At 38.8% G+C, this 19054-nt stretch overlaps 1 protein-coding gene across 6 annotated transcripts in view; it reads left to right on the top strand.

Annotated features, from left to right (window-relative positions):
- The window catches only part of LOC129416870 (KH domain-containing RNA-binding protein QKI), a 111803-nt gene extending 93663 nt beyond the window's left edge, over positions 1-18140 (top strand). The window contains exons 5-8 of one of the 6 annotated variants that reach the window (XR_012372065.1): positions 2015-2102; positions 2593-2889; positions 5393-8970; positions 15870-18137. Coding sequence is in view for 5 of the 6 variants with exons in the window: in XM_055171293.2 (XP_055027268.1) it covers positions 2015-2102; positions 2593-2889; positions 5393-5496 (489 nt within the window). In the remaining variant the exon portion in view is untranslated. Of the gene's footprint in view, positions 1-2014; positions 2103-2592; positions 2890-5392; positions 12830-15869 lie in introns of those variants that run through there. The other 5 variants (XM_055171297.2, XM_055171295.2, XM_055171294.2 and 2 more) reach the window with 5 other exon arrangements.
- Positions 18141-19054: the final 914 nt, after the last annotated feature.

The following is a 19054-nucleotide window of genomic DNA, read 5'->3' as shown; positions in this document are numbered from 1 at the left end:
TATCAGCAACACTGTGTAAAAACCTTGTGGAGACTTACAGAAAATGTTTGATCTCTTTCATTGCCAAAAAAGGGTATATAACAAAGTATTGACACAAACTTTTGTTATTGACCAAATACTTATTTTTCACCATAATTTACAAATAAATTCTTAAAAAATCAGACAATGTGATTTTCTGGATTTTTTTTCTCATTTTGTCTCTCATAGTTGAAGTGTACCTTTGATAAAAATTACAGGCCTCTCTCACCTTTTTAAGTGTGAGAACTTGCACAATTGGTGACTGACTAAATACTTTTTTGCCCCACTGTATACTGAAAACACAAAAATACTAAGTAAGAAGGTCATTTTTTGCAGTGAGTATATGATTTGAACAGCACTTTTTATTCATATTGCACATTTAAGCGAAAATTTTATAAACTCACAGTGTACACTGCAGTCTGCATGCCACTAAATCACTGACAGCAACATATTAATAATTCGTAAAAAATCCATGTTCATGTTCATTTTGTATGGAGATAAAAATAGAATTGGGTGTTTTTCGTAGTTTTGCATTATGATATGAGTGCATATTGCAGTGATTTTCCTATGGAATTTAAGATCGATTGGACCCGGAAGCGGTGCAAGCCCGTAAGTCATCTCCAAAAAGAGTTTCTCATTCTCAGGATCTCATAAGTAAATGTGCACTGTGCAGCAGCCAGGGCCGATGCCCTCAGTTGCGTCTCTACCAAGAACGAAGCACATTAGGCTGATTAAATAAAGACAGTGAATGATTTATACAGCTCTATTCATCAGCAGGCTCCTGACTTAATAAAGTATTGATATTTAGATACACAGGGAGCGGGCTGTGTTTCAGTGGTGACGGGAGGGCACGTGGGACCGGGGCTCTTAGAAAAGCTGTGCTGCAGGGGCAGTAAATACATCTCTCGTAATGTAGCTCATCTCCACACAGCACTAACACATGCTGGTAAGCACTGATATCTGGTACGGCCATTTAAATGAGTTGGAAATACTCTTTGGTCTTACTGCTGTTACTATTTATGTCGTGTAATATGTTTTTGGAAACGTTTGTCATGTACAGTATATAATATATATTGTGCACAGTATGCAAATTTTCTCTATCCATATAGTACCTGTGTGACCATTGCACGAATGTGCAGTATCCAACACATCACAATGAATGACATAATGTATCCCACGATGCAATGCGCTTGGCTTTACCTCCTTATCCAGTGTTATGGAAAAAGCAGAAGTGAAATCAACCACTATTTGTAACATTTATCAGTATTTAAAGAATCAGTTCACCAAAAAATTAACTATTGTAACTGTTGTTCCCTGAGAAGGGAATGAGACGCTGCGTCTCTCTTGCCATACTTCCTGCGTCCCTGTAACGCCGTCTTTGGCAATATTTCAGATAGCGATATACTTCCTGGCTCCCGCGTCATCCTGTCTTTGTCGTTAAGCCTCACCATTGGTTGAATTTGATATAGACGTTCAGACACACTTACCCCTGGAGACGTCCCCAAAGTGTCACCGCAGTGACGCAGCGTGAGTTCCCTCGAAACGGAACTGTAACAATGTATCTTAAAACATAACACGATGTAACCTTGCTCTCACTTGAAATGTGTCCCCACATTTAGTCCTTGAATTTGAGTGTATTGGACCTGGAAAGTCCTTGAAAGGTCCTTGAATTTGAAGTTAACTAAGGTGTAGGAACCCTGAGTTTGGTAACACTTTGTTGTATTGTGCATGTCTTTGTTAAACGTTACATGTGATTACTATAGTAATAACAGTAAATTATGCATAATTACATGCAACTAACCCTGATCCAAACCCCAACCCTATAGTAAATGCATGTTATGAATTATTATTACTCAGTACTTAAATATATAATTAAACTATAACAAGAACACTGTAAAACGTGCAACCATTTTTTTAATATATTTTGTGTAGTGTTTGTATGTATTTGCTTATCTTTGATGTTTATCTCTGTATGTGTGTTTGTTTTTGTGGACAGGCCGAAGGGGAGGACAGTCTGAAGAAGATGCAGCTAATGGAACTGGCCATTCTTAACGGCACCTACAGAGACGCCAATATCAAATCACGTAAGCCACCAATTCCTCTACCGACAAACAGAGGCAGCTTTGTTACAGGCTTTTGTGACAGCAGCTTTTAGTAATCCTCACCAGCGCTTTCTTATTACCCTGAATCATTCTGGGAAATGCTCAGACTGATGTCTGTGTATTCTGCTGGAGAATTAGCAGCTAATGAAGCAAAAACACGGAGAACATGTACTGCTATCTGCGTAAACTATGTCTTTTAATTTAAAGGATGTCGTGACAGCATCCTCTTCGCTTAGCTGCTTTGGTAAATAACACGGTAAACCTGCCGGTATGCGATATTATTACTGAGGCGTGTGTTGAATACACCCCTCCTACTGCATCCCTTGCCTTATTTACTAATGACATTGATTAGCCAGGCATGCCTGACATGTCTACAGTTTCCGGTGCATGACGCTAACAGGTTTATCTTTTTTGTCCCAATCCCACCTGTCTTCATTTCCCTCCTACCCTCTCATTTTTCTGCTCACCACAGCTGCCCTTGCGTTCTCTCTTGCAGCCAGCGCCCAGGCGCCCCGGATCATCACCGGACCAGCACCCGTCCTGCAACAATCCTTACGTACGCCCACGCCCTCCGGGCCCACCATCATGCCCCTCATTCGCCAGATTCAGACCGTCATGCCCAACGGTTCGGCACACCCGGGAGCCGCCACCCTGGTGCAACCCGGTCCAGAGTCAGGCCTGATTTACGCTACGCCCTACGAGTACCCGTACACACTGGCCCCCGCCACCTCTATTCTGGAGTATCCAATCGACTCCACCGGTGTGTTAGGTAAGCATAGCTACACCTGCCAATGTACCAGTGGCTCACTACACCATGTACATCTTCAGCATGGGCAGTGGATCCCCACAGATATTCCTATTCAATGCTAAGGCTGGGTGGTATGGCGGTATATACACTCTAAGAAAGGATGTGGTCATTTTTTACACATTTTTTGTGTTATGTTATTAACACATTATGTGTCATTTTGTGTTTATTTTGTGTTAAAAGTAACACAAAATGTGCTGTTCAACTAAAAACACAGAGGTGTGTTTTCTGGGACAACACATTTAGTGTGACAGTGATTGTGTTGTTTTTAACACATCCTTTTTAAGAGTGTAGCATGTAATAGATTTTTAAATCAAATACAAAATTTGCTCTATCATTTATACTATTCATTAACTTGCAAATTAAACAATAAAACAAAGGGCCTTTTTTGTTTATAATACACAGAATTATTCATAAATAGGCATTACCACATATTTAATACTTACTTAATACTTATACTTAAAACACATTACGAAGACCATTTGATGAGCACAGATGCAAAAGCCACTAAACCCCACCTCTGTCAAAAATGAGATAATGATATCAGCTGAATGCTTTCGGCACGTATTATGCTGCATTCAGACCAGCCGCGGTAGAGGGGTCAAGCGCGAGTCATTTCAATGTTAAGTCAATGTAAAGACGCGTTGACGCGCGTCTGGAGGTCTCGTGCCAGGAATGAGCCGTTTAGCGCGGTAGACGTGATTCCGCCTCATTCACGCATCTAGTTCGCACGAATGGCGCAAATTCATCGTTGCCACTGCAAACGCACAAGTTCAAAATTGTGAACTTTGGCATAAAAACGCGCCGCATTAACCAATCAGGAGCTTGCTCTATTAGTGACGTGATTACAGGAAGCGAGCTGAGTCGCAGAAGCCTATGGAAGGCCCTCTAATGAAGCGAATTTCCGCGTGAATGTCTCGATGACTAGAATTTCACGCGCTGCTTTCACGCGCAAATAAAGCGCGTAAACTCAAAATGTTCAAGTGGTAAACTAGCCGCGTAAGATGCGAATTTGATGCCTCAAATGCGGCTGGTGTGAACCCACGGTTATACGTTCATTAAATACTTTCTCTTCAAATCTGCTTAATCTCGGCCTCAGGTCATTCAAAAATACCTATTTGTTGGCAGAATTCGCTAAACGGCATGTTGTTTTTTTAAGCTAAGTCCTTAAAGTGCGAGGAAGATGAATGTGAAACAAACATGGATCACATTCAGACTTGTAAGTACTTGGACCTGAATACAACCTGAATGTCACATGGATCAAAGCGGCCCCTAATGTGTGGTTCAGTTTCTTTATTTTTACATTCTGTCTTTCATCACTTGCAGTGTTACTACTTGCATCTTTAGTGACTTTGCAGCTGTTTACTTAGTCTTGTCCAAAGAAGTGGATTTTTTTATAAGTGAAGGTGTTTGCTAAAAAAGCGTGTATGCACTTAAAGGCTTTTGCGGCAAAAGACAGTCAAATTTGTTAATTGCCAATGTAATGACATTTGTAAAAATAAACATAAAAATAAACATTTATATTTCTATTAAAGTGAAATTACTGAACCTAAACATAATAAAAAGCTATTTTACAAGAAAACATGTCAGACGCACTTAGAGGGTTTTGCATCTGAACTCCTCATTTGTTGGCTTATTACCTTTTAATGTTATATTACATTTAAACTATTTAAAATATTTAATGCATAAGCCATTTTTTTCTATGAATGTGATCTTAAATAGCCCCCCACATATATTCGCCCAAATCGTGCCCTTCTACGCCAGTGAAAATCCTCTCCTTTCCCATCTCAGGGTCACAGCCACCACCAGCCTTTACTGTCATCCACCAGAATAATAATACTAAACCATAAAGAACAATAAATCAGACCACTTAATCCATTTAGCATCACAAAAAGTCTTGCCTCATCACCAAAAAAATCCTTTTAAGAAATATTTGCATAAATGATTTGGCTTTTAAGTGCTCTATTGACTTCATATGAATAATGAGAGTTGTTTCTCTCTCTCTTTCTCTCTCTCTGTCCTCTCCACTCTCCACACAAGCTGTATGGCTTCATTAAAACACTTGAGAAAAGCCGATTATGAATATCGTGTTACCAACAGCATTCTGCCAGTTTAACACAAGCGTCTCCCAAAGGCACGGTGTTAAGTTGAGCAGCAACAATAAGCCCGACTAGACGCCAAGAGCTGCGTGTCCAATTAGAGCAGAAGAAGTCAGCTTTAGCAAATGTCCAATAAGCATGTTTATTGAGCTAACTGGCTCACGGCATAAGCGGTGCACTATGTGTGGATGGAGAGAAGGACAGTAAAGGGGCGTTCACACCTACAGCGATTTGCAGATGCAGTGTATGTTAGGCGACACGCACCACAATTCTCCAACGAGAAAATCGTTGTATGTGTGAACCTCCATTGGAGAGTTTATTGGGGGTGAGATTTTCACCCTGTGTTTTCTCTTGTGTGACCTATACAGCATCCTCAAAGGCCGAAGAGCTGCCCCTCTACCTTGGCTTTCAGACCTGTCACATTCCCATCACAGTCCAGCGTGGAGAGCCAACCGGTCGGCCTCCCTTTTAAAGTGGCCCCCTATTTCCCCGCCCCTCTGACAAGCCCCTCCCTCACACCGCAGACACGCCCACTCACTGTGTCCCCACCTTCCTCGTATCGGACTGGTTGGACTTCCCAGCCTCTTTAACTCCTTTTTTTTAAGTCATGGTTGTTGTTGTTGTTTTCTTTTATTTTTTGTACTATTTTTGTTTGATCTGTGATGTTTCAGTTTTTGTGTGTGTACATTGATGAGGGAGACAAAGCACTGAGCCCCAAAACTGCTGCACAAGCCTTTCTGGATGACCCCCATTACTCAGTCTGAGCGGGCCGCATCGGGGTGAGGGGCTTCATGAGGGGCAACATGAGGATGTTGAGGGCACAGTGGGGGTCAGATGGAGAAGGGGCATGGATTGAATGTCAGGCCTTTCGCAGGCAGTTTTAGGACAGTACACATGGTGGTGTGTTTTGCCTGAAAAGCCTAAATATTGTCACTATTGTGGGTTTAAAAAACATATTCTGGTCATACATCACCCAAGAGTCAAAAATGAAAAAATTAACATTATAGAATAATTTATATACTTTATATACTTTTTTATTTTCAGGACAATTAAGCACATTTCTTCCCTGAATTTTTATTATTGTAGAAAAACGCATTGTCATTACTGTCTCTTTGCTAAATTATTTTAATTTGTAAAAAAAATCATTGTTCTGCAGTGCTTTCTAAGCATAATGGGATTCTAATGATAATTAGATGAGAATAATGAGATTTGGAAAAAACTCAAAAGTAAAATGCCCGTACTGAAAATTCAGGGGAAATGTGCCCATGACACTAAGGCCTCGTGTCCACCAAAGCATTAAAATGCGTCTGAAAATGCCAGGCGCATGCCAACTGTGGGCTCTCGCCAGCGTTTCTTCAGCTGAGTTCTTTAATTGCTATAATACTTCTCTAATGTACTCCCCTCCTCCACTGTGATTGGACGGATGAGTGAAAAGTGACATTGACGAGCCGAGCAATCTTTCCCAAGTTGAACATTTTCAACTCTTTCCGCACAAAAACGCCAACGCTGAGTGCAGATAAAAACCAGCGCTTTCATTGGAAACATTTATAAACATATCCCGAATTTTACAAAAATCATCTAAAAAGTATAGTTAAACATTTGGGCCAAGGCCAATGACAGTATTACACTAACGGTACATTTACACGGGGCGTAAGCGTTGATGCTTCCCATTCACTTTTAATGGGTGACGTCATGCGTTGCCAAACTGAATTGTGGATCCGTTGGCGGCGCGTCACTGCCATTCCTCGCGGCAGAAGTTGAACATTTCCCAACTTTTGAAGCGGCAACGCGTGCGTCAGCCAACCAGATCGCCTTATGCAAATAACCTAGGCAGAGCCAGCCAATTACATTTATGGAAGACCGGAGTATGTGTAGCTACCACTGTGATTGGCTGTTGGCCACACTTCAGACAAGCCTTCCGTCAAGCGGTAACGCTTTCGCCCCGTGTGAATGTACCGTACCGGTAATGACATATCGTGAGCTTCAAATATGATTATTTCCTTCTTATGTCAACCACTGGAAAACAGGCCAAATCTCAACATAACACCGACTGTGATGTCACAGTCGAGATGTTACACCCACAACATTAAATTACACATTAAATTAATTACAATGTTGTTACAAAGCTAAAAACAAAGTTGTGGCTGCTGAGTTAGTGCTATATGCTAGTAAATGCTATATGCTAACGTTCTGACGTTACAGTTATGTTTTGCAGATCCAAACTGAAAAAACACAAACTTAACTCTCAGAAACGTCCATTAACAATCTCCAAACAATTGATTATTCCTTAAATTCTGTATCTTCATCTGATATAGGCTCAAACATAAGATCTGTTTACACGCACACAGAGCTACTGAAAGGAGCTGCTCTATGAAACAGCCAATCAGAGCAGAGCTCAACATTATTATTCATGACCATTTCATTCTAAAGGCAAATCCTAGGGTTGTAAATTGACATGTTAAACCATCTCTGGATGATTTTTGCCCTTAATAAAGCCAGAAACCTCCTTTGTAGATATCAGAGAACAATTTAACAGATTGAATCAATGCATTCTTTGGCACCTTTAAGTATTAAGTACAAAAAACATCAAGTTCTGGTCAAAGTGGAAGTGATATTAATTCATATTATCATAGTATGATTTATAAACTTTATGAGCAGTTGTGCTTATACTAATGTTATCAGTTGTGATTGCTATCAATTCTACTGACTGACTTGACCGTGATAAGCATTTGCTTTGATTTTGAATCGTAATTCAACAAATTCCCCAGCAGATAAAATGATTTGCAATGTCACACTTCATTCTAGCCCAAAGTCACTTACAAAATATGCAAAACTTATGCATTTATCCTGAGCCATATACAGCACATTCAATGTATACATTTTATGTTCCCTGGAAATTAAACTCATGACCATGGCAATGTCATCACCATGCTCTACCAGCTTATTTACAAATATAACTTACAGATTTTCTTTTGAGTTTAGGGTCAAATATAAAACAACGTGCTTTGTGCGAGATTTGACATGAACCGCCCTAAAACATGCCACCTGACAGCTTTCCCATTCCCTTCCTTAATACTTTAGGTGTGGCTTTTTCCTACGAAAGGCAAAATGAATTTCCCAGGATCCTCACTGTGCCTCTCATCCGATCTGAGCGTTAACACACATGCGCTTTCGTTTCACAGCTGCCTTGTTGGTTTTGAGTGTTGTTTGTTCAGAAGCATGAATCTGGGCCTAGCAGTCGGCCAAACACACTCCTGTATGTTTACACTGGTTATTCCCAGAGCCCAAAGAGGCTGTACTTGTAATGCCTTCACATTCACACATTTTCTTTCGAATTGTGCTACATTCCTGACATTCCTGACTGCTATGTTTCGGTTTGGATGGGAAGCAAAATACTGTATGGATCAAACATCGTCCCGCTTTACTAATCACTTAATGCATTGCCGTACATTTCTATTCTCCTTATTTTTTTGTACTACAGCAGACGTGCCTAAATGTTTTTTCTCCCAGTGCCATAGCTCGGAGAGTGAGTTTATCAGTATTATATTTAAAGCTACGCTCAAGACTGTCGCTCAAGTGCAAAATTACGTGACTAGTAAAGCCGCGTGCTCGGCACTGTTGTCTGTCATACTGTATGAAAGCTACGCAGAAAAATCCCATGGAGTATAAACGAAACCATGTTTTGTACGAACAATGTATTGAAAGATTTGCATATGGGAAAAAAAGTATTATTTGTGCCTTAACTTGTATAATTTAAATCATATATGGTCATAGCGATCTTATTATTGTGATTTGATTGATTCAATGGAAACTGTGACGGTTTGATTGATCTCATCTGTGTTTTCTGGTGATGTCATTGTAATCCAAGCAGGTGCGGTGACAACTAAAGTTCGAAGGCACGAAATGCGCGTCCATCCTTACCAAAGGGTAGTGACCGCAGACAGAGGTTAGTTTAGTTCATTACTAGTAGCATCTCACTGTTGCTCGTGATCTGTTGTGCAACGTGTGCAGTGTGAGCATGTGAAATAATCCACCGATTCATGAAATAAGCCGACTTAGCCTTACATGCTATTAAATGAGGTGCATAGGGTGTGTTTGTTTTATAGCCTCCGAAATCTGTCCATGCACACACACACACACACACATACATATAGGCAACACACATGTGCGGATGTAATGGTTGACTCGTTTCCATTATTTGGATGACCTTGTGGTTTCAACATGATGTTGATGATAAATAATGGAGCTGTTCCTGTTAACACGATCTTTATTCAACCCATTATTTTTCACATTTCTAAGTATTTAAACAGCAAATGGGCATTTATGTACTGGCTTTCTTTTAAATAGCCACTTGAATAGACATCAGATATATCATTGTGAATTTGGTATAATTTTTGTAATGGGTATCTTTTTAAAAGTTAAATTCATTTGGGGATAAGAAAATCAATAAATATCTACTAGTAAGCATGTACTTAATATAAAGGTGCTTTACGACGCCATAGAAGAATCATTTTTGGTTGAATGGTTCCTTTAACATCTAAAAAAGCTTACTGTTTATCCTTTGAAGTGAAAAAAACGATTTTACAGATTATAAAAAGATATAAAAGAAATTGGTCTTTAAAGAACCTTTGACTGGATGGTTCCTTGAGTGGTTCTTTAATGACATTACTGTAAAGAAGCTTTAAAGCATCTTTATTTTAAAAAGTGTAGTATACGTGAATATTTATGTTACAAATAGTAAAAAGCCCACATTACCAACTACAGTAAAATTAGGTCATAGTTACTCATTTAAATTTAGTTGGCGCAGGTTAAACTTTGTTTCAACAATGTGTGTCTATGTGGGTGGGGGGCATGAATAGTGTTTAATGCTATAAACATGGTTTACGGGGACACTTCCTGAATGTCTTAAAAAAACATACTAAATGGTACTTTTTCATATATTAAAGACTGGCAACAGGTTTTTGTGATGGTTGTGGTTAGGGACTGGGGTGGGTTGGGGCAGTGGTTTTTAAACCTTTTCGGCATGCGGCCCCCCTGTGTATGGTGCATCCCTTAATGGCTCCCACAAAGAAAGTTTATGACATAAAACATTCCCAAACTTAAAATTTTAATTAAACAAAACATATTAAATTATACAATGTAGTGATGTTGGTTAGCCTTAGGTTTGAGGTTTAATTACACAGACATTATGATAAACAGTGTTGGGGGTAACGCATTACAAGCAGGGCTTTGAACCAGATATTTTTCCCAATTTGTTTGTTCTGAACAGAAACAGTATTTTAATGTTTCCAGTTTTCGGTTCAACCCTAAAATTGACATTCCTGAACCGGTTAGAACAAAAAAATTAAGTTCCCGAAACGGTTAATAACGTTCCATGTTGGCTGTGGGACATACAAATAAGTAGGCTGATCATTAGAACATTAAACTTAAATTATTAGTCTACATAATTTAAAAAAGTCTCTATCTTGTCATCAAACATTAAAAAAGGCTACATTATGAGTGCACTTAAACACGCGCACACACACAGACGGAGGACAAATTCCAAATGGCGCTTCAGGAAGAAGATGCAGCATAAACAGTCACTCCACATAAAGTGAAAATTACGTTGTTTTTCAGTGCTTTATTCGCTAAATGTATTTGAAACACGTGCAAATGATCAGCTTTCACCCTATTTATATTCGCGTATTAATCCGCGAATTGCAAGCGAGCCGAACCGTGGGTTGTGATCTGTACAAATCAAAGATCAACTGCGATCCGTTACACCACTAATTAGTATTAAATAAACAAACATCTTGAGATCAGGGCTTTGAACCAGATTTTTTCCCAATTGGTTCGTTCCGAACAGAAACAGTATTTTAACGTTTTCGGTTCAACCCTAAAATGTATGTTTCTGAACCGGTTAGAACAAAAAAATTAAGTTCCCGAACCGGTTAATAACGTTCCATGTCAGCTGTGGGAAATACAAATAAGTAGGCTGATCATTAGAAAATTAAACTTAAATTATTAGTCTACATATCTTTAATTATGTCATCAAACTGCATTGATTGCACTTAAACACACGCACGCACACACACAGACGGAGGACGAATTACAAACAGCGCTTCAGGAAGAAGATGCAGCATAAATAGTCACTCCACATAAAGTGAAAATTACGTTGTTTTTCAGCGCTTTATTTGCCAAATGTATTTTAATGGACTAAAGTATGAGACACAGTAGTGCAACTCTCTCTCTAATTTTATACATCAAGAGTTCTGATCTTTGAAGGGCATAGGAATAATCACGTTTGATTGGAGTTGGACCGGACACATTTAACCCCATATGCGTCTGTGCGTACAGATAATTGTTCACTTTATCGCCTTTTTGCAGTTAAGTTGTTTAAAATCACTTAAGTGTTAACATTTGCAAGCCTTTGAAACATGTGCAAATGATCAACTTTCACCCTATTTAAATTTGCGTATTAATCCGCGAATCGCATGCGAGCCGAACCGCGGGCTTTCATATGTACGGATCACGGATCTACTGCGATCCGTTACACCACTAATTTGTATTAAAAAACAAACATCTTGAGATACTTGGTAGCCTACAATGTTTACCTCTTATGATTGAGCGTTAGAGACTTGAGTAGGCTACTTGCTGGTGGCAAGCTTCTCCGAGTCATATTGCACAGAAATCTTGTCCAAGAACGAAAATCCATTATTTTCAATAAACGGTTCTGTTCCGGAACATATATTTTTTTTAAGTTTCTGGTTTTGTTTCTGTTCCTTGCAAAACATTTTTGCGATGGAAATATGCAATATATGAATGCAGTACTTCTCAGTCATAAAACTGAAAGAGATCAAGCCTCAGCGAAGTAAGAAAAAGTAACTTAAAAGTAACGCATGTATTACTTTCCATGAAAAGTAACTAAGTAACGCAATTAGTTACTTTTTTAAAGTAGTAACTTAATATTGTAATGCATTACTTTTAAAAGTAACTTTCCCCAACACTGATGATAAATTAATGTATTTTATAAAATGTAATTAAACAGGCAACATCACAGGGTGACGTTATAGGGGAATAGAATATACAGTTTGTACAGTATAAAAACCGTTGCGTCTTTCAAATTGTCCCTGTAAACCACATATGACTGACTGTGTGTGTGTGTGCATGGTTATTAATTTGATAGAGGAGGTTCATTTTGTGCCATCTAAAATTTGGCTCACTTAAAGCACCATAAAGACCACAGATATCAAGAAGACCACATACTATGAGGTTTTTTATTGCTTCTTTTTTATTGTTATGTATTTCATATCCATTTTTGTTTGTTATATACATGTTTTATATAATGGAACTACTGTTTTGAAGAAAATCTACTTTTGAAAATCCATTTGCACAGACCTTCCAGATTTTCAGTCTGTGCATTTATACTGGACCACACAAATCACTTTTTTATTTCAGCTGTTTACTTTATGTTATTATTGTTGTTGTTTCCATCTGTTGATATTTGCCTCATTCGATAAAGAGATTCTATGTGGCACAAGTATTTTATTTTGCACTGAATACATCAGAAACATTCATCTCCTCTGCTCGTATAAGAGCGGACGTGTCGAAAAAGTGAAACCTACATCAAACCTCAGATCATTCGACTGAAACGAATCGATCGAGTCTTACGGTCGACCACTTTTGAGTTGAGAGAGTAATGTCTGCTTGATACTCTGTGGATGCGACCGAGTCAGAGTATATGAATGCATTGAAGAAAAAAAATCCACTTGATACATTTTTTGTGTTTTACTGTAAGCTTCTTTTTGATTTTTTTGTTGTTGTTGTTGTTGAAAAGAAAATAGTATTTACTTGTGGCTTTTCAAATATATATATAAAAAAATATCTATCAAAAAAATATATAAAGCAGGAATGTATATGAATTATCAAATTTTACTTGTATTTTGGAAGAGATAGCAATGGTATTATAGAGGGCTATTTGTAGGAGAGAAAAATATGCATCATAGCAGCTTTATAGCACTATGTTAGAGAATTTCCTATATTTTTGGATATATGTTAGGGCTTTATATATGAATGACAGGACTTTTTCAATGTTTATATGCAAAAACATTTTATATTACGTGTCCTGTGGTTTGTCAGTAGTCTGCAATGCTGAGGGTAAAGCCTACAATTCCCACAGCTTGAATTTCCGTGGCTATTATGCTAGAAAATACCTTGTAGTGTTGCTTTGTATCATTAAGGCCAAGATTTTTATGTTGTTGTAAATAGAAAAAAAAGAATTTAAAAGGCAATAAAAAATTTTGTTGAATAAAAAATGTTATCAAAAATTATTTCTAATACTAAATTTCACAATGCTTCAATTCTCAACAAGATGACATCTTTCATCTCCATCATAACTAGCAGCTTTTTGCTTGAATCTCTTTAGGGTTTTAGTGTCCTCTCATTTCATTAGCAGCTATCTCTCATAGTGCAGTCACGCTATACTTCAATGCATATGGATGCAAACAGGCAATTCGTCCAATTTCGTGTATGTTTTGTTGCATACTGAAGGTTAATACTGATATTCGCCACAGGCTCATTGGAATTATGTACGTCTGCCTGCATTTCTGCGTGGCCTAAAATATGTTGCTCCTAGTATACATATGGCTGCATCTTTTGGTTGAAGTGTCCACTAGAGGCGCTGGAGATGCTTGTTTATTTCTCCACACAGTGTACAGTGCTATCTTTAGGCTTTCATTGATAAAACTTAAGTGGCTCTCCGCCTCTAAATTTTTGTTTCATTTTGCTAGCGTTTTTATTTCATCAATTACGCTGAAATATAAAAGAAAGCTCTTACATATACACTTACAAAATACTGTGCAGCATGTTTACCTACAAGCAGAAGACTTTGACATAATATTAGTTTGTGTCATTTTAAACATGTCACTTCTCCCGCTTGCATTTAAACTAAGGCAGATAGACCACCCCCTCAGTAATCAGGACGAAAGTGGACAAAAGAGAGAGATTAAAATACCATGTGTAAAAAGACACGTGTCTCTTTCGTCCACTTGTGATCCGATCAACCAAAACGCATCTTAGGCCCTGTTTACATGAGAACGCTCGAGGGTGAAAATGTAAAAATATTTTATCGGATGTGCCTTTCGCTTACACGGCGACTGCGTTTTTGGAGCTTAAAACCGTAAAAAGGTGAAACCACCCTCCAGAGTGGAAATCTTAAAAACGCTCTACCATCGCGTTCCCGTCTAAAGGGTAAAAACGCAAAAGTCAGCTCACGGTGGTTCTCGTCGCGTACGCGTTTACGTCACAGGCATGGGCCAGTTCATGAAAATAACAACAAACATGTTGGATTATTTCCGTACGTTGCACCTTCAAGTTGCCATAGCAGCTCTGATAAATATACAAGAGTATTACTGATCAGAGAAGGTGCATTAATTAATTAATTAATTTTTGATGTGTATGCGTTTACTAGAAATATAAAAATGGATAAAAGTTGTGTTTATCTGTGAAGATTGTCTTGTTGCACAAACGTGTAAGTGTCATAAACGTTTCTTAAATACAAAGCTTATTTTTCGCGATAATCCAAAGTCTTTGGGAATAAGGATTGGGCTTTTTTTGCAATGGAATCCGTGTCCCGCTAACTTCTGGGTTAGCTTACAAACATACATCATCTCTGCGGCACTCTGTTCAAGGCTATAAAGCAGACAATACTGAACATTATTGGCATATACAGTACTGTCAGGATTGATCGTGTTCGGCCGAAGTATGTCAAGAACTTGTTATTTACAGGAAGCATTGTGCGACAAAAGGAACAGTAATGAATGATCAAATTACATTATCAAAATAAACTGCAAGGATAGCGCAGGAAAAGTCGCTTAGGCATGCCGCGAGTTAGCTCAAATCTAACTCTAAATAAGTACCAAGCGGCACAAATCTACTAATAAACATACGCAGGTTTTAATCTCTCCTTCATAACTTTTGAAATTTCATCGAAAGATGCACCGATATGTATCTGGAGCAGCGTATTTTGCGTTATGCAGAAATGTTGGCAGAGATACGAGTGTGCCTGGGTATATTAAATACAAAGTGTTCCCCTTTCTTTTCCAATTTAAAAACTATAGCCAACCATTTGGTGATGCTAGTTTTGCAGACATTTCACAATTCATCTTTAAAGTCAAGCGTGACTGCAATCATTCGGCTGCTACTAACAATTATTCCTTTGTATGATCAGAATGTTTTCTCTTTTGATTTTCTCCTTATTAACACATGACCTGTCAGGATAGACAATCCAACATACCCTATGTAAAATCATGACTTCATGATTTTACTGTATTACGAAGATTACGAATTTTCCAAGGGCTCTAGCATTCAGACAACCCACAGCAAGAGTTGTTTTTAGGCACAAAACATACTTTACACGGGTACGTGAACACCAGTCCTTTAGTTTTCCTCAAGGGGCGCTATAGTAAACAGCATAATCAAAATAAACTGTCCAGAATACTAGTTTGCGTATTAGTTAAAGAGTAAATGTTTTTATAGCTACACTTAATAATGACATATCGGTCTGACAACACATACACACTTCAGGCATTCGTGTTCACGCCCTCGCGTAAAGTATTTTTCCCGGCAGTTTTACAGTTTCATGTCTAACGCAACGTCATGTTGCGCAAGCTATAAAAGCCGTGCTGTGCAGACATCTGTTTGAATGAAGAGCCTGGCTTTATAAATACTATTCATATTGTCATCCTGCTTTCACGAGCTGAAACTAATCTCCTCTCTGTCTTGTTTTCTGTTCCTCCCTTTTTTGTTCCCCTCCTTTCCTTGTTTCCCTCCCTCTTTTCTGTTCGTTTGTCTTTCTAACTCACTCAGCCACCACTGGCAACTAACCCCTGACCTTCTGACCTCTTCACCCAATGACGACCTCCTCATTACCTGCCTGCAGATCACATCTCTGCCCTAAACATGAATGAATGAAAGAAAATTAAAGAGTATCTGCACTTGTGGATACGCAGCGTCCCTAAACCTTTCGCCCCAGCCTAACTTCTCGGAGGGGTGGACGATGGTCCTGCGACTCTAGATCTGCACTCTTTGTAAGCAATAAGCAATAATAATTTGCCCCACGTCCTCTAAGCGAAAGCCAGACCTTCGACGACTCCCGGTGAGGGAACCGACGGCCTCCGTCGCACCCCAGCCCTGTCGCTCAAGTTACGGTAATGAGTCTGTCTATGAATGTATATTGCATGATGGTGTGGATGGTGCATGCACCTCTGTATCGCATCATGGAAACCCTGTGAACCGCCGAGCGCCTGCAACTCAATTTCTCGGCCACAGCGTGAGGCAGCGGCGACTCGACCTGATATGTAAGGAAAAGGGTATTTAGATTTCGAACACTTTTCAGCGAACGAGCCTCTTTGAGGATGTATAAGCCATGCTTGCCTATCTGCTGTACAAATGTAAAAATGTGTAGATAAATAAGAGTAAAAGACATTAGTAAAAGCATTTTTAATAACCTCCAGAGAAGATATATTTTCACAACGTGATATTTTATACTTTCACATATTGTGAAGAAAAGAAAAAAAACAATAATACGAACCCTTTATGAAGTGAAAACAATCCAGTTTTCTTTAATTAGATATAGACACGGATGACCAAAACAACCCTCTCGTTGTATGGATGGGGTTAATAGGGAAATATCATAAAAGTGCCTTGTGGTTTCTCATGGTTCACCTTCAATCTGAATGTCATCCCTATAGTGGCGAATGAGCAGACCAGATCAGTACACGCAGCTTAACCGCGGTAAACCACCAGCCTGTACCTGCCTTCCTGTTTCGGCTGCAACCAATCAAATCTTCATCCCGATTCAAAGGCCTTTATACATCACACCATTATTGAGGAATAGACTCGGGGAGTCGCCGCTTATTTATCACCTTTTAGAATCGTGAATAGATATTTTGCACCTTATGTTAAAGTGCGTTGTATTATTAGTGTGGGGAAATGTAGTACTGTAACAACTGTGCATATAAACATAATGGGAATGCATTATTATCCATTAGTTGATGGATATATTAGTGGATAAGCTGTGTGTACTGACAAAGCTGGACTGCACCATATCATTTTAATGTGTACCCCCCTCTTGAAACTCTTTCTTTACTATGCAACAGAATGACCTCTGACGTCTCGAGGGGAGTCTCTGTGATATTGTCTTCCTGTTGTCATTTTTTGGTTGTTGTTATGATTCTGCAGTGCCATAAAAGTATTATGATATCAAGAATGAAGGTATTCATATTAACGTCCAGTGTGTTTGGAAAGTCGTCGGATTGAAAATGTTGAGAATGGTAAATATGGAAATTGAGAATGGAAATTTTGGTAAATATTAGAAGAGAAATGGTAAGGCTTATTTCAAGGTGAGTTATTTCCTAACAGATAAAGCATGATGTCTCACTCTCAATAGCAATTACGAGTATTCTGATCTGTGCTGGTTTTGCAAATCATTTTAATTTATGTTTAAAGGTGAAATGTGTCATTTCGGCCCCAAACAGAATTGCATAATGCTTGTTTTCAAACTACTTTCCCAAAAGAAAGCTACTGTAGCTCCACCCCTAAACTCAAACAGAAGTAATGAAAGTGCAACAGAAAATTGTGATACTTGTGTCCCATTCACAGCTTGAATACCATCTGTATGAACAAACAAGTCAAGCCTGTATTTTATGTGCACGTGTCTCCAAAAACTCCTTCCCTGCCATTGACAAGTTATCTCGTCAATTAAGAGAAAACCAGCCTGATCTCACGAATTTCCGTGGGATGGTCGGGGAGTTTTTTGCTCGTTTTTCCGTGGCATTCTCGCGGATCTCTGCATTTTTCCGTGGCCCTGCCACGGACTGTCTTTTTTGGGACCATTCTCTTGGATTGGTTACTCGGGTGCTTTTTCCTGTTTTCAAGTCATTGTTGCTTCGGTTTAGGGTTAGATTTGTTGTTTGCGTTAGGATGTCACTTTAAGTATTGGTTTATACTATTTTTCTGCTTTATTCTTTTATATTTTCTGAACTTTAAACAACTGTCGCCTGGCGTTAGGGTTAGAGTAGGGTTTGGGTAAAGATGTAATTTTATGTAAATCTAACCATAAACCGAAGCAGCAATGGTAAGAGGGTAGGACGGGACAGTTGAGTAAGTAATCTGTGAGAATGCCACAGAAAAATTAGCAAAAAAATTCTGTGACTATCCAGTGGAAATTCGTGAGTCAGAAAACGCCTCCCTGCTAATGACGAGTTTTTAGGGCAATTCATATTTCCACTATTATCCACTAGGTGGAGCTCTTACACAACTTATAAAACACTGAAGCATCCACTGATCCAAAAACAGTAAAAACTCAATTTATGGGTGCATCCCAATTCAGGGTCTGGATCCTTCTAAGGCCGCGGACTTTGAAGGCAAGACTCTGTGTTTGAAATAAGACGGTCTAGCATAAAGGGGTTGCGTGACGCAACTTGCGTCAGTAGCTGTTCCCGCCCAGCACGCTCGTCAGCGGGACACAACAGCTGAGACCTATCAGACTTTTAAAAATAAATATTTTATTTTCGAAAATATGACACATTGATGCAGATTAAACTACCCAACAGTATATAAAATTTACCAGCCTTAGAAATATACAAAAGTAAAATGCATCAGGCACATAAATTGCAGCAATAATATTAATACACATCACTAAAACATCACTTATAATAATAAAACATTGACAAGGTTTTTTAATTTGCAAAATATTAACTTTTTTTGACTGCAGTTTTGAATGTTTATTTCAAAATACCCAGACGTCACAGGCATGCATTAAATCTTGGGATAGCCAAGGCTGTGAAGGATCCATCTATGGATCCTGGGTTTCAGGGGAAAGAATTAGTAGGCTGCAGATGAAGGAGCCTTTGAATTGGTACAGCCTTCGTCGTGACCCAGTGACGTCATTAACCTTGAAATGCGGCCTTGGAATGCCTCAGCCCCTAAATTGGGATGCACCCTTTGTTTTGATCATCACTCTGAATCTGATCTCAATCAAAAGTCCTTCA

This window comes from Misgurnus anguillicaudatus, chromosome 11 (genome assembly GCF_027580225.2).
Source record: "Misgurnus anguillicaudatus chromosome 11, ASM2758022v2, whole genome shotgun sequence".
Taxonomy (NCBI): Eukaryota; Metazoa; Chordata; class Actinopteri; order Cypriniformes; family Cobitidae; genus Misgurnus; species Misgurnus anguillicaudatus.
This window is presented reverse-complemented; position numbering and strand designations above follow the sequence as displayed.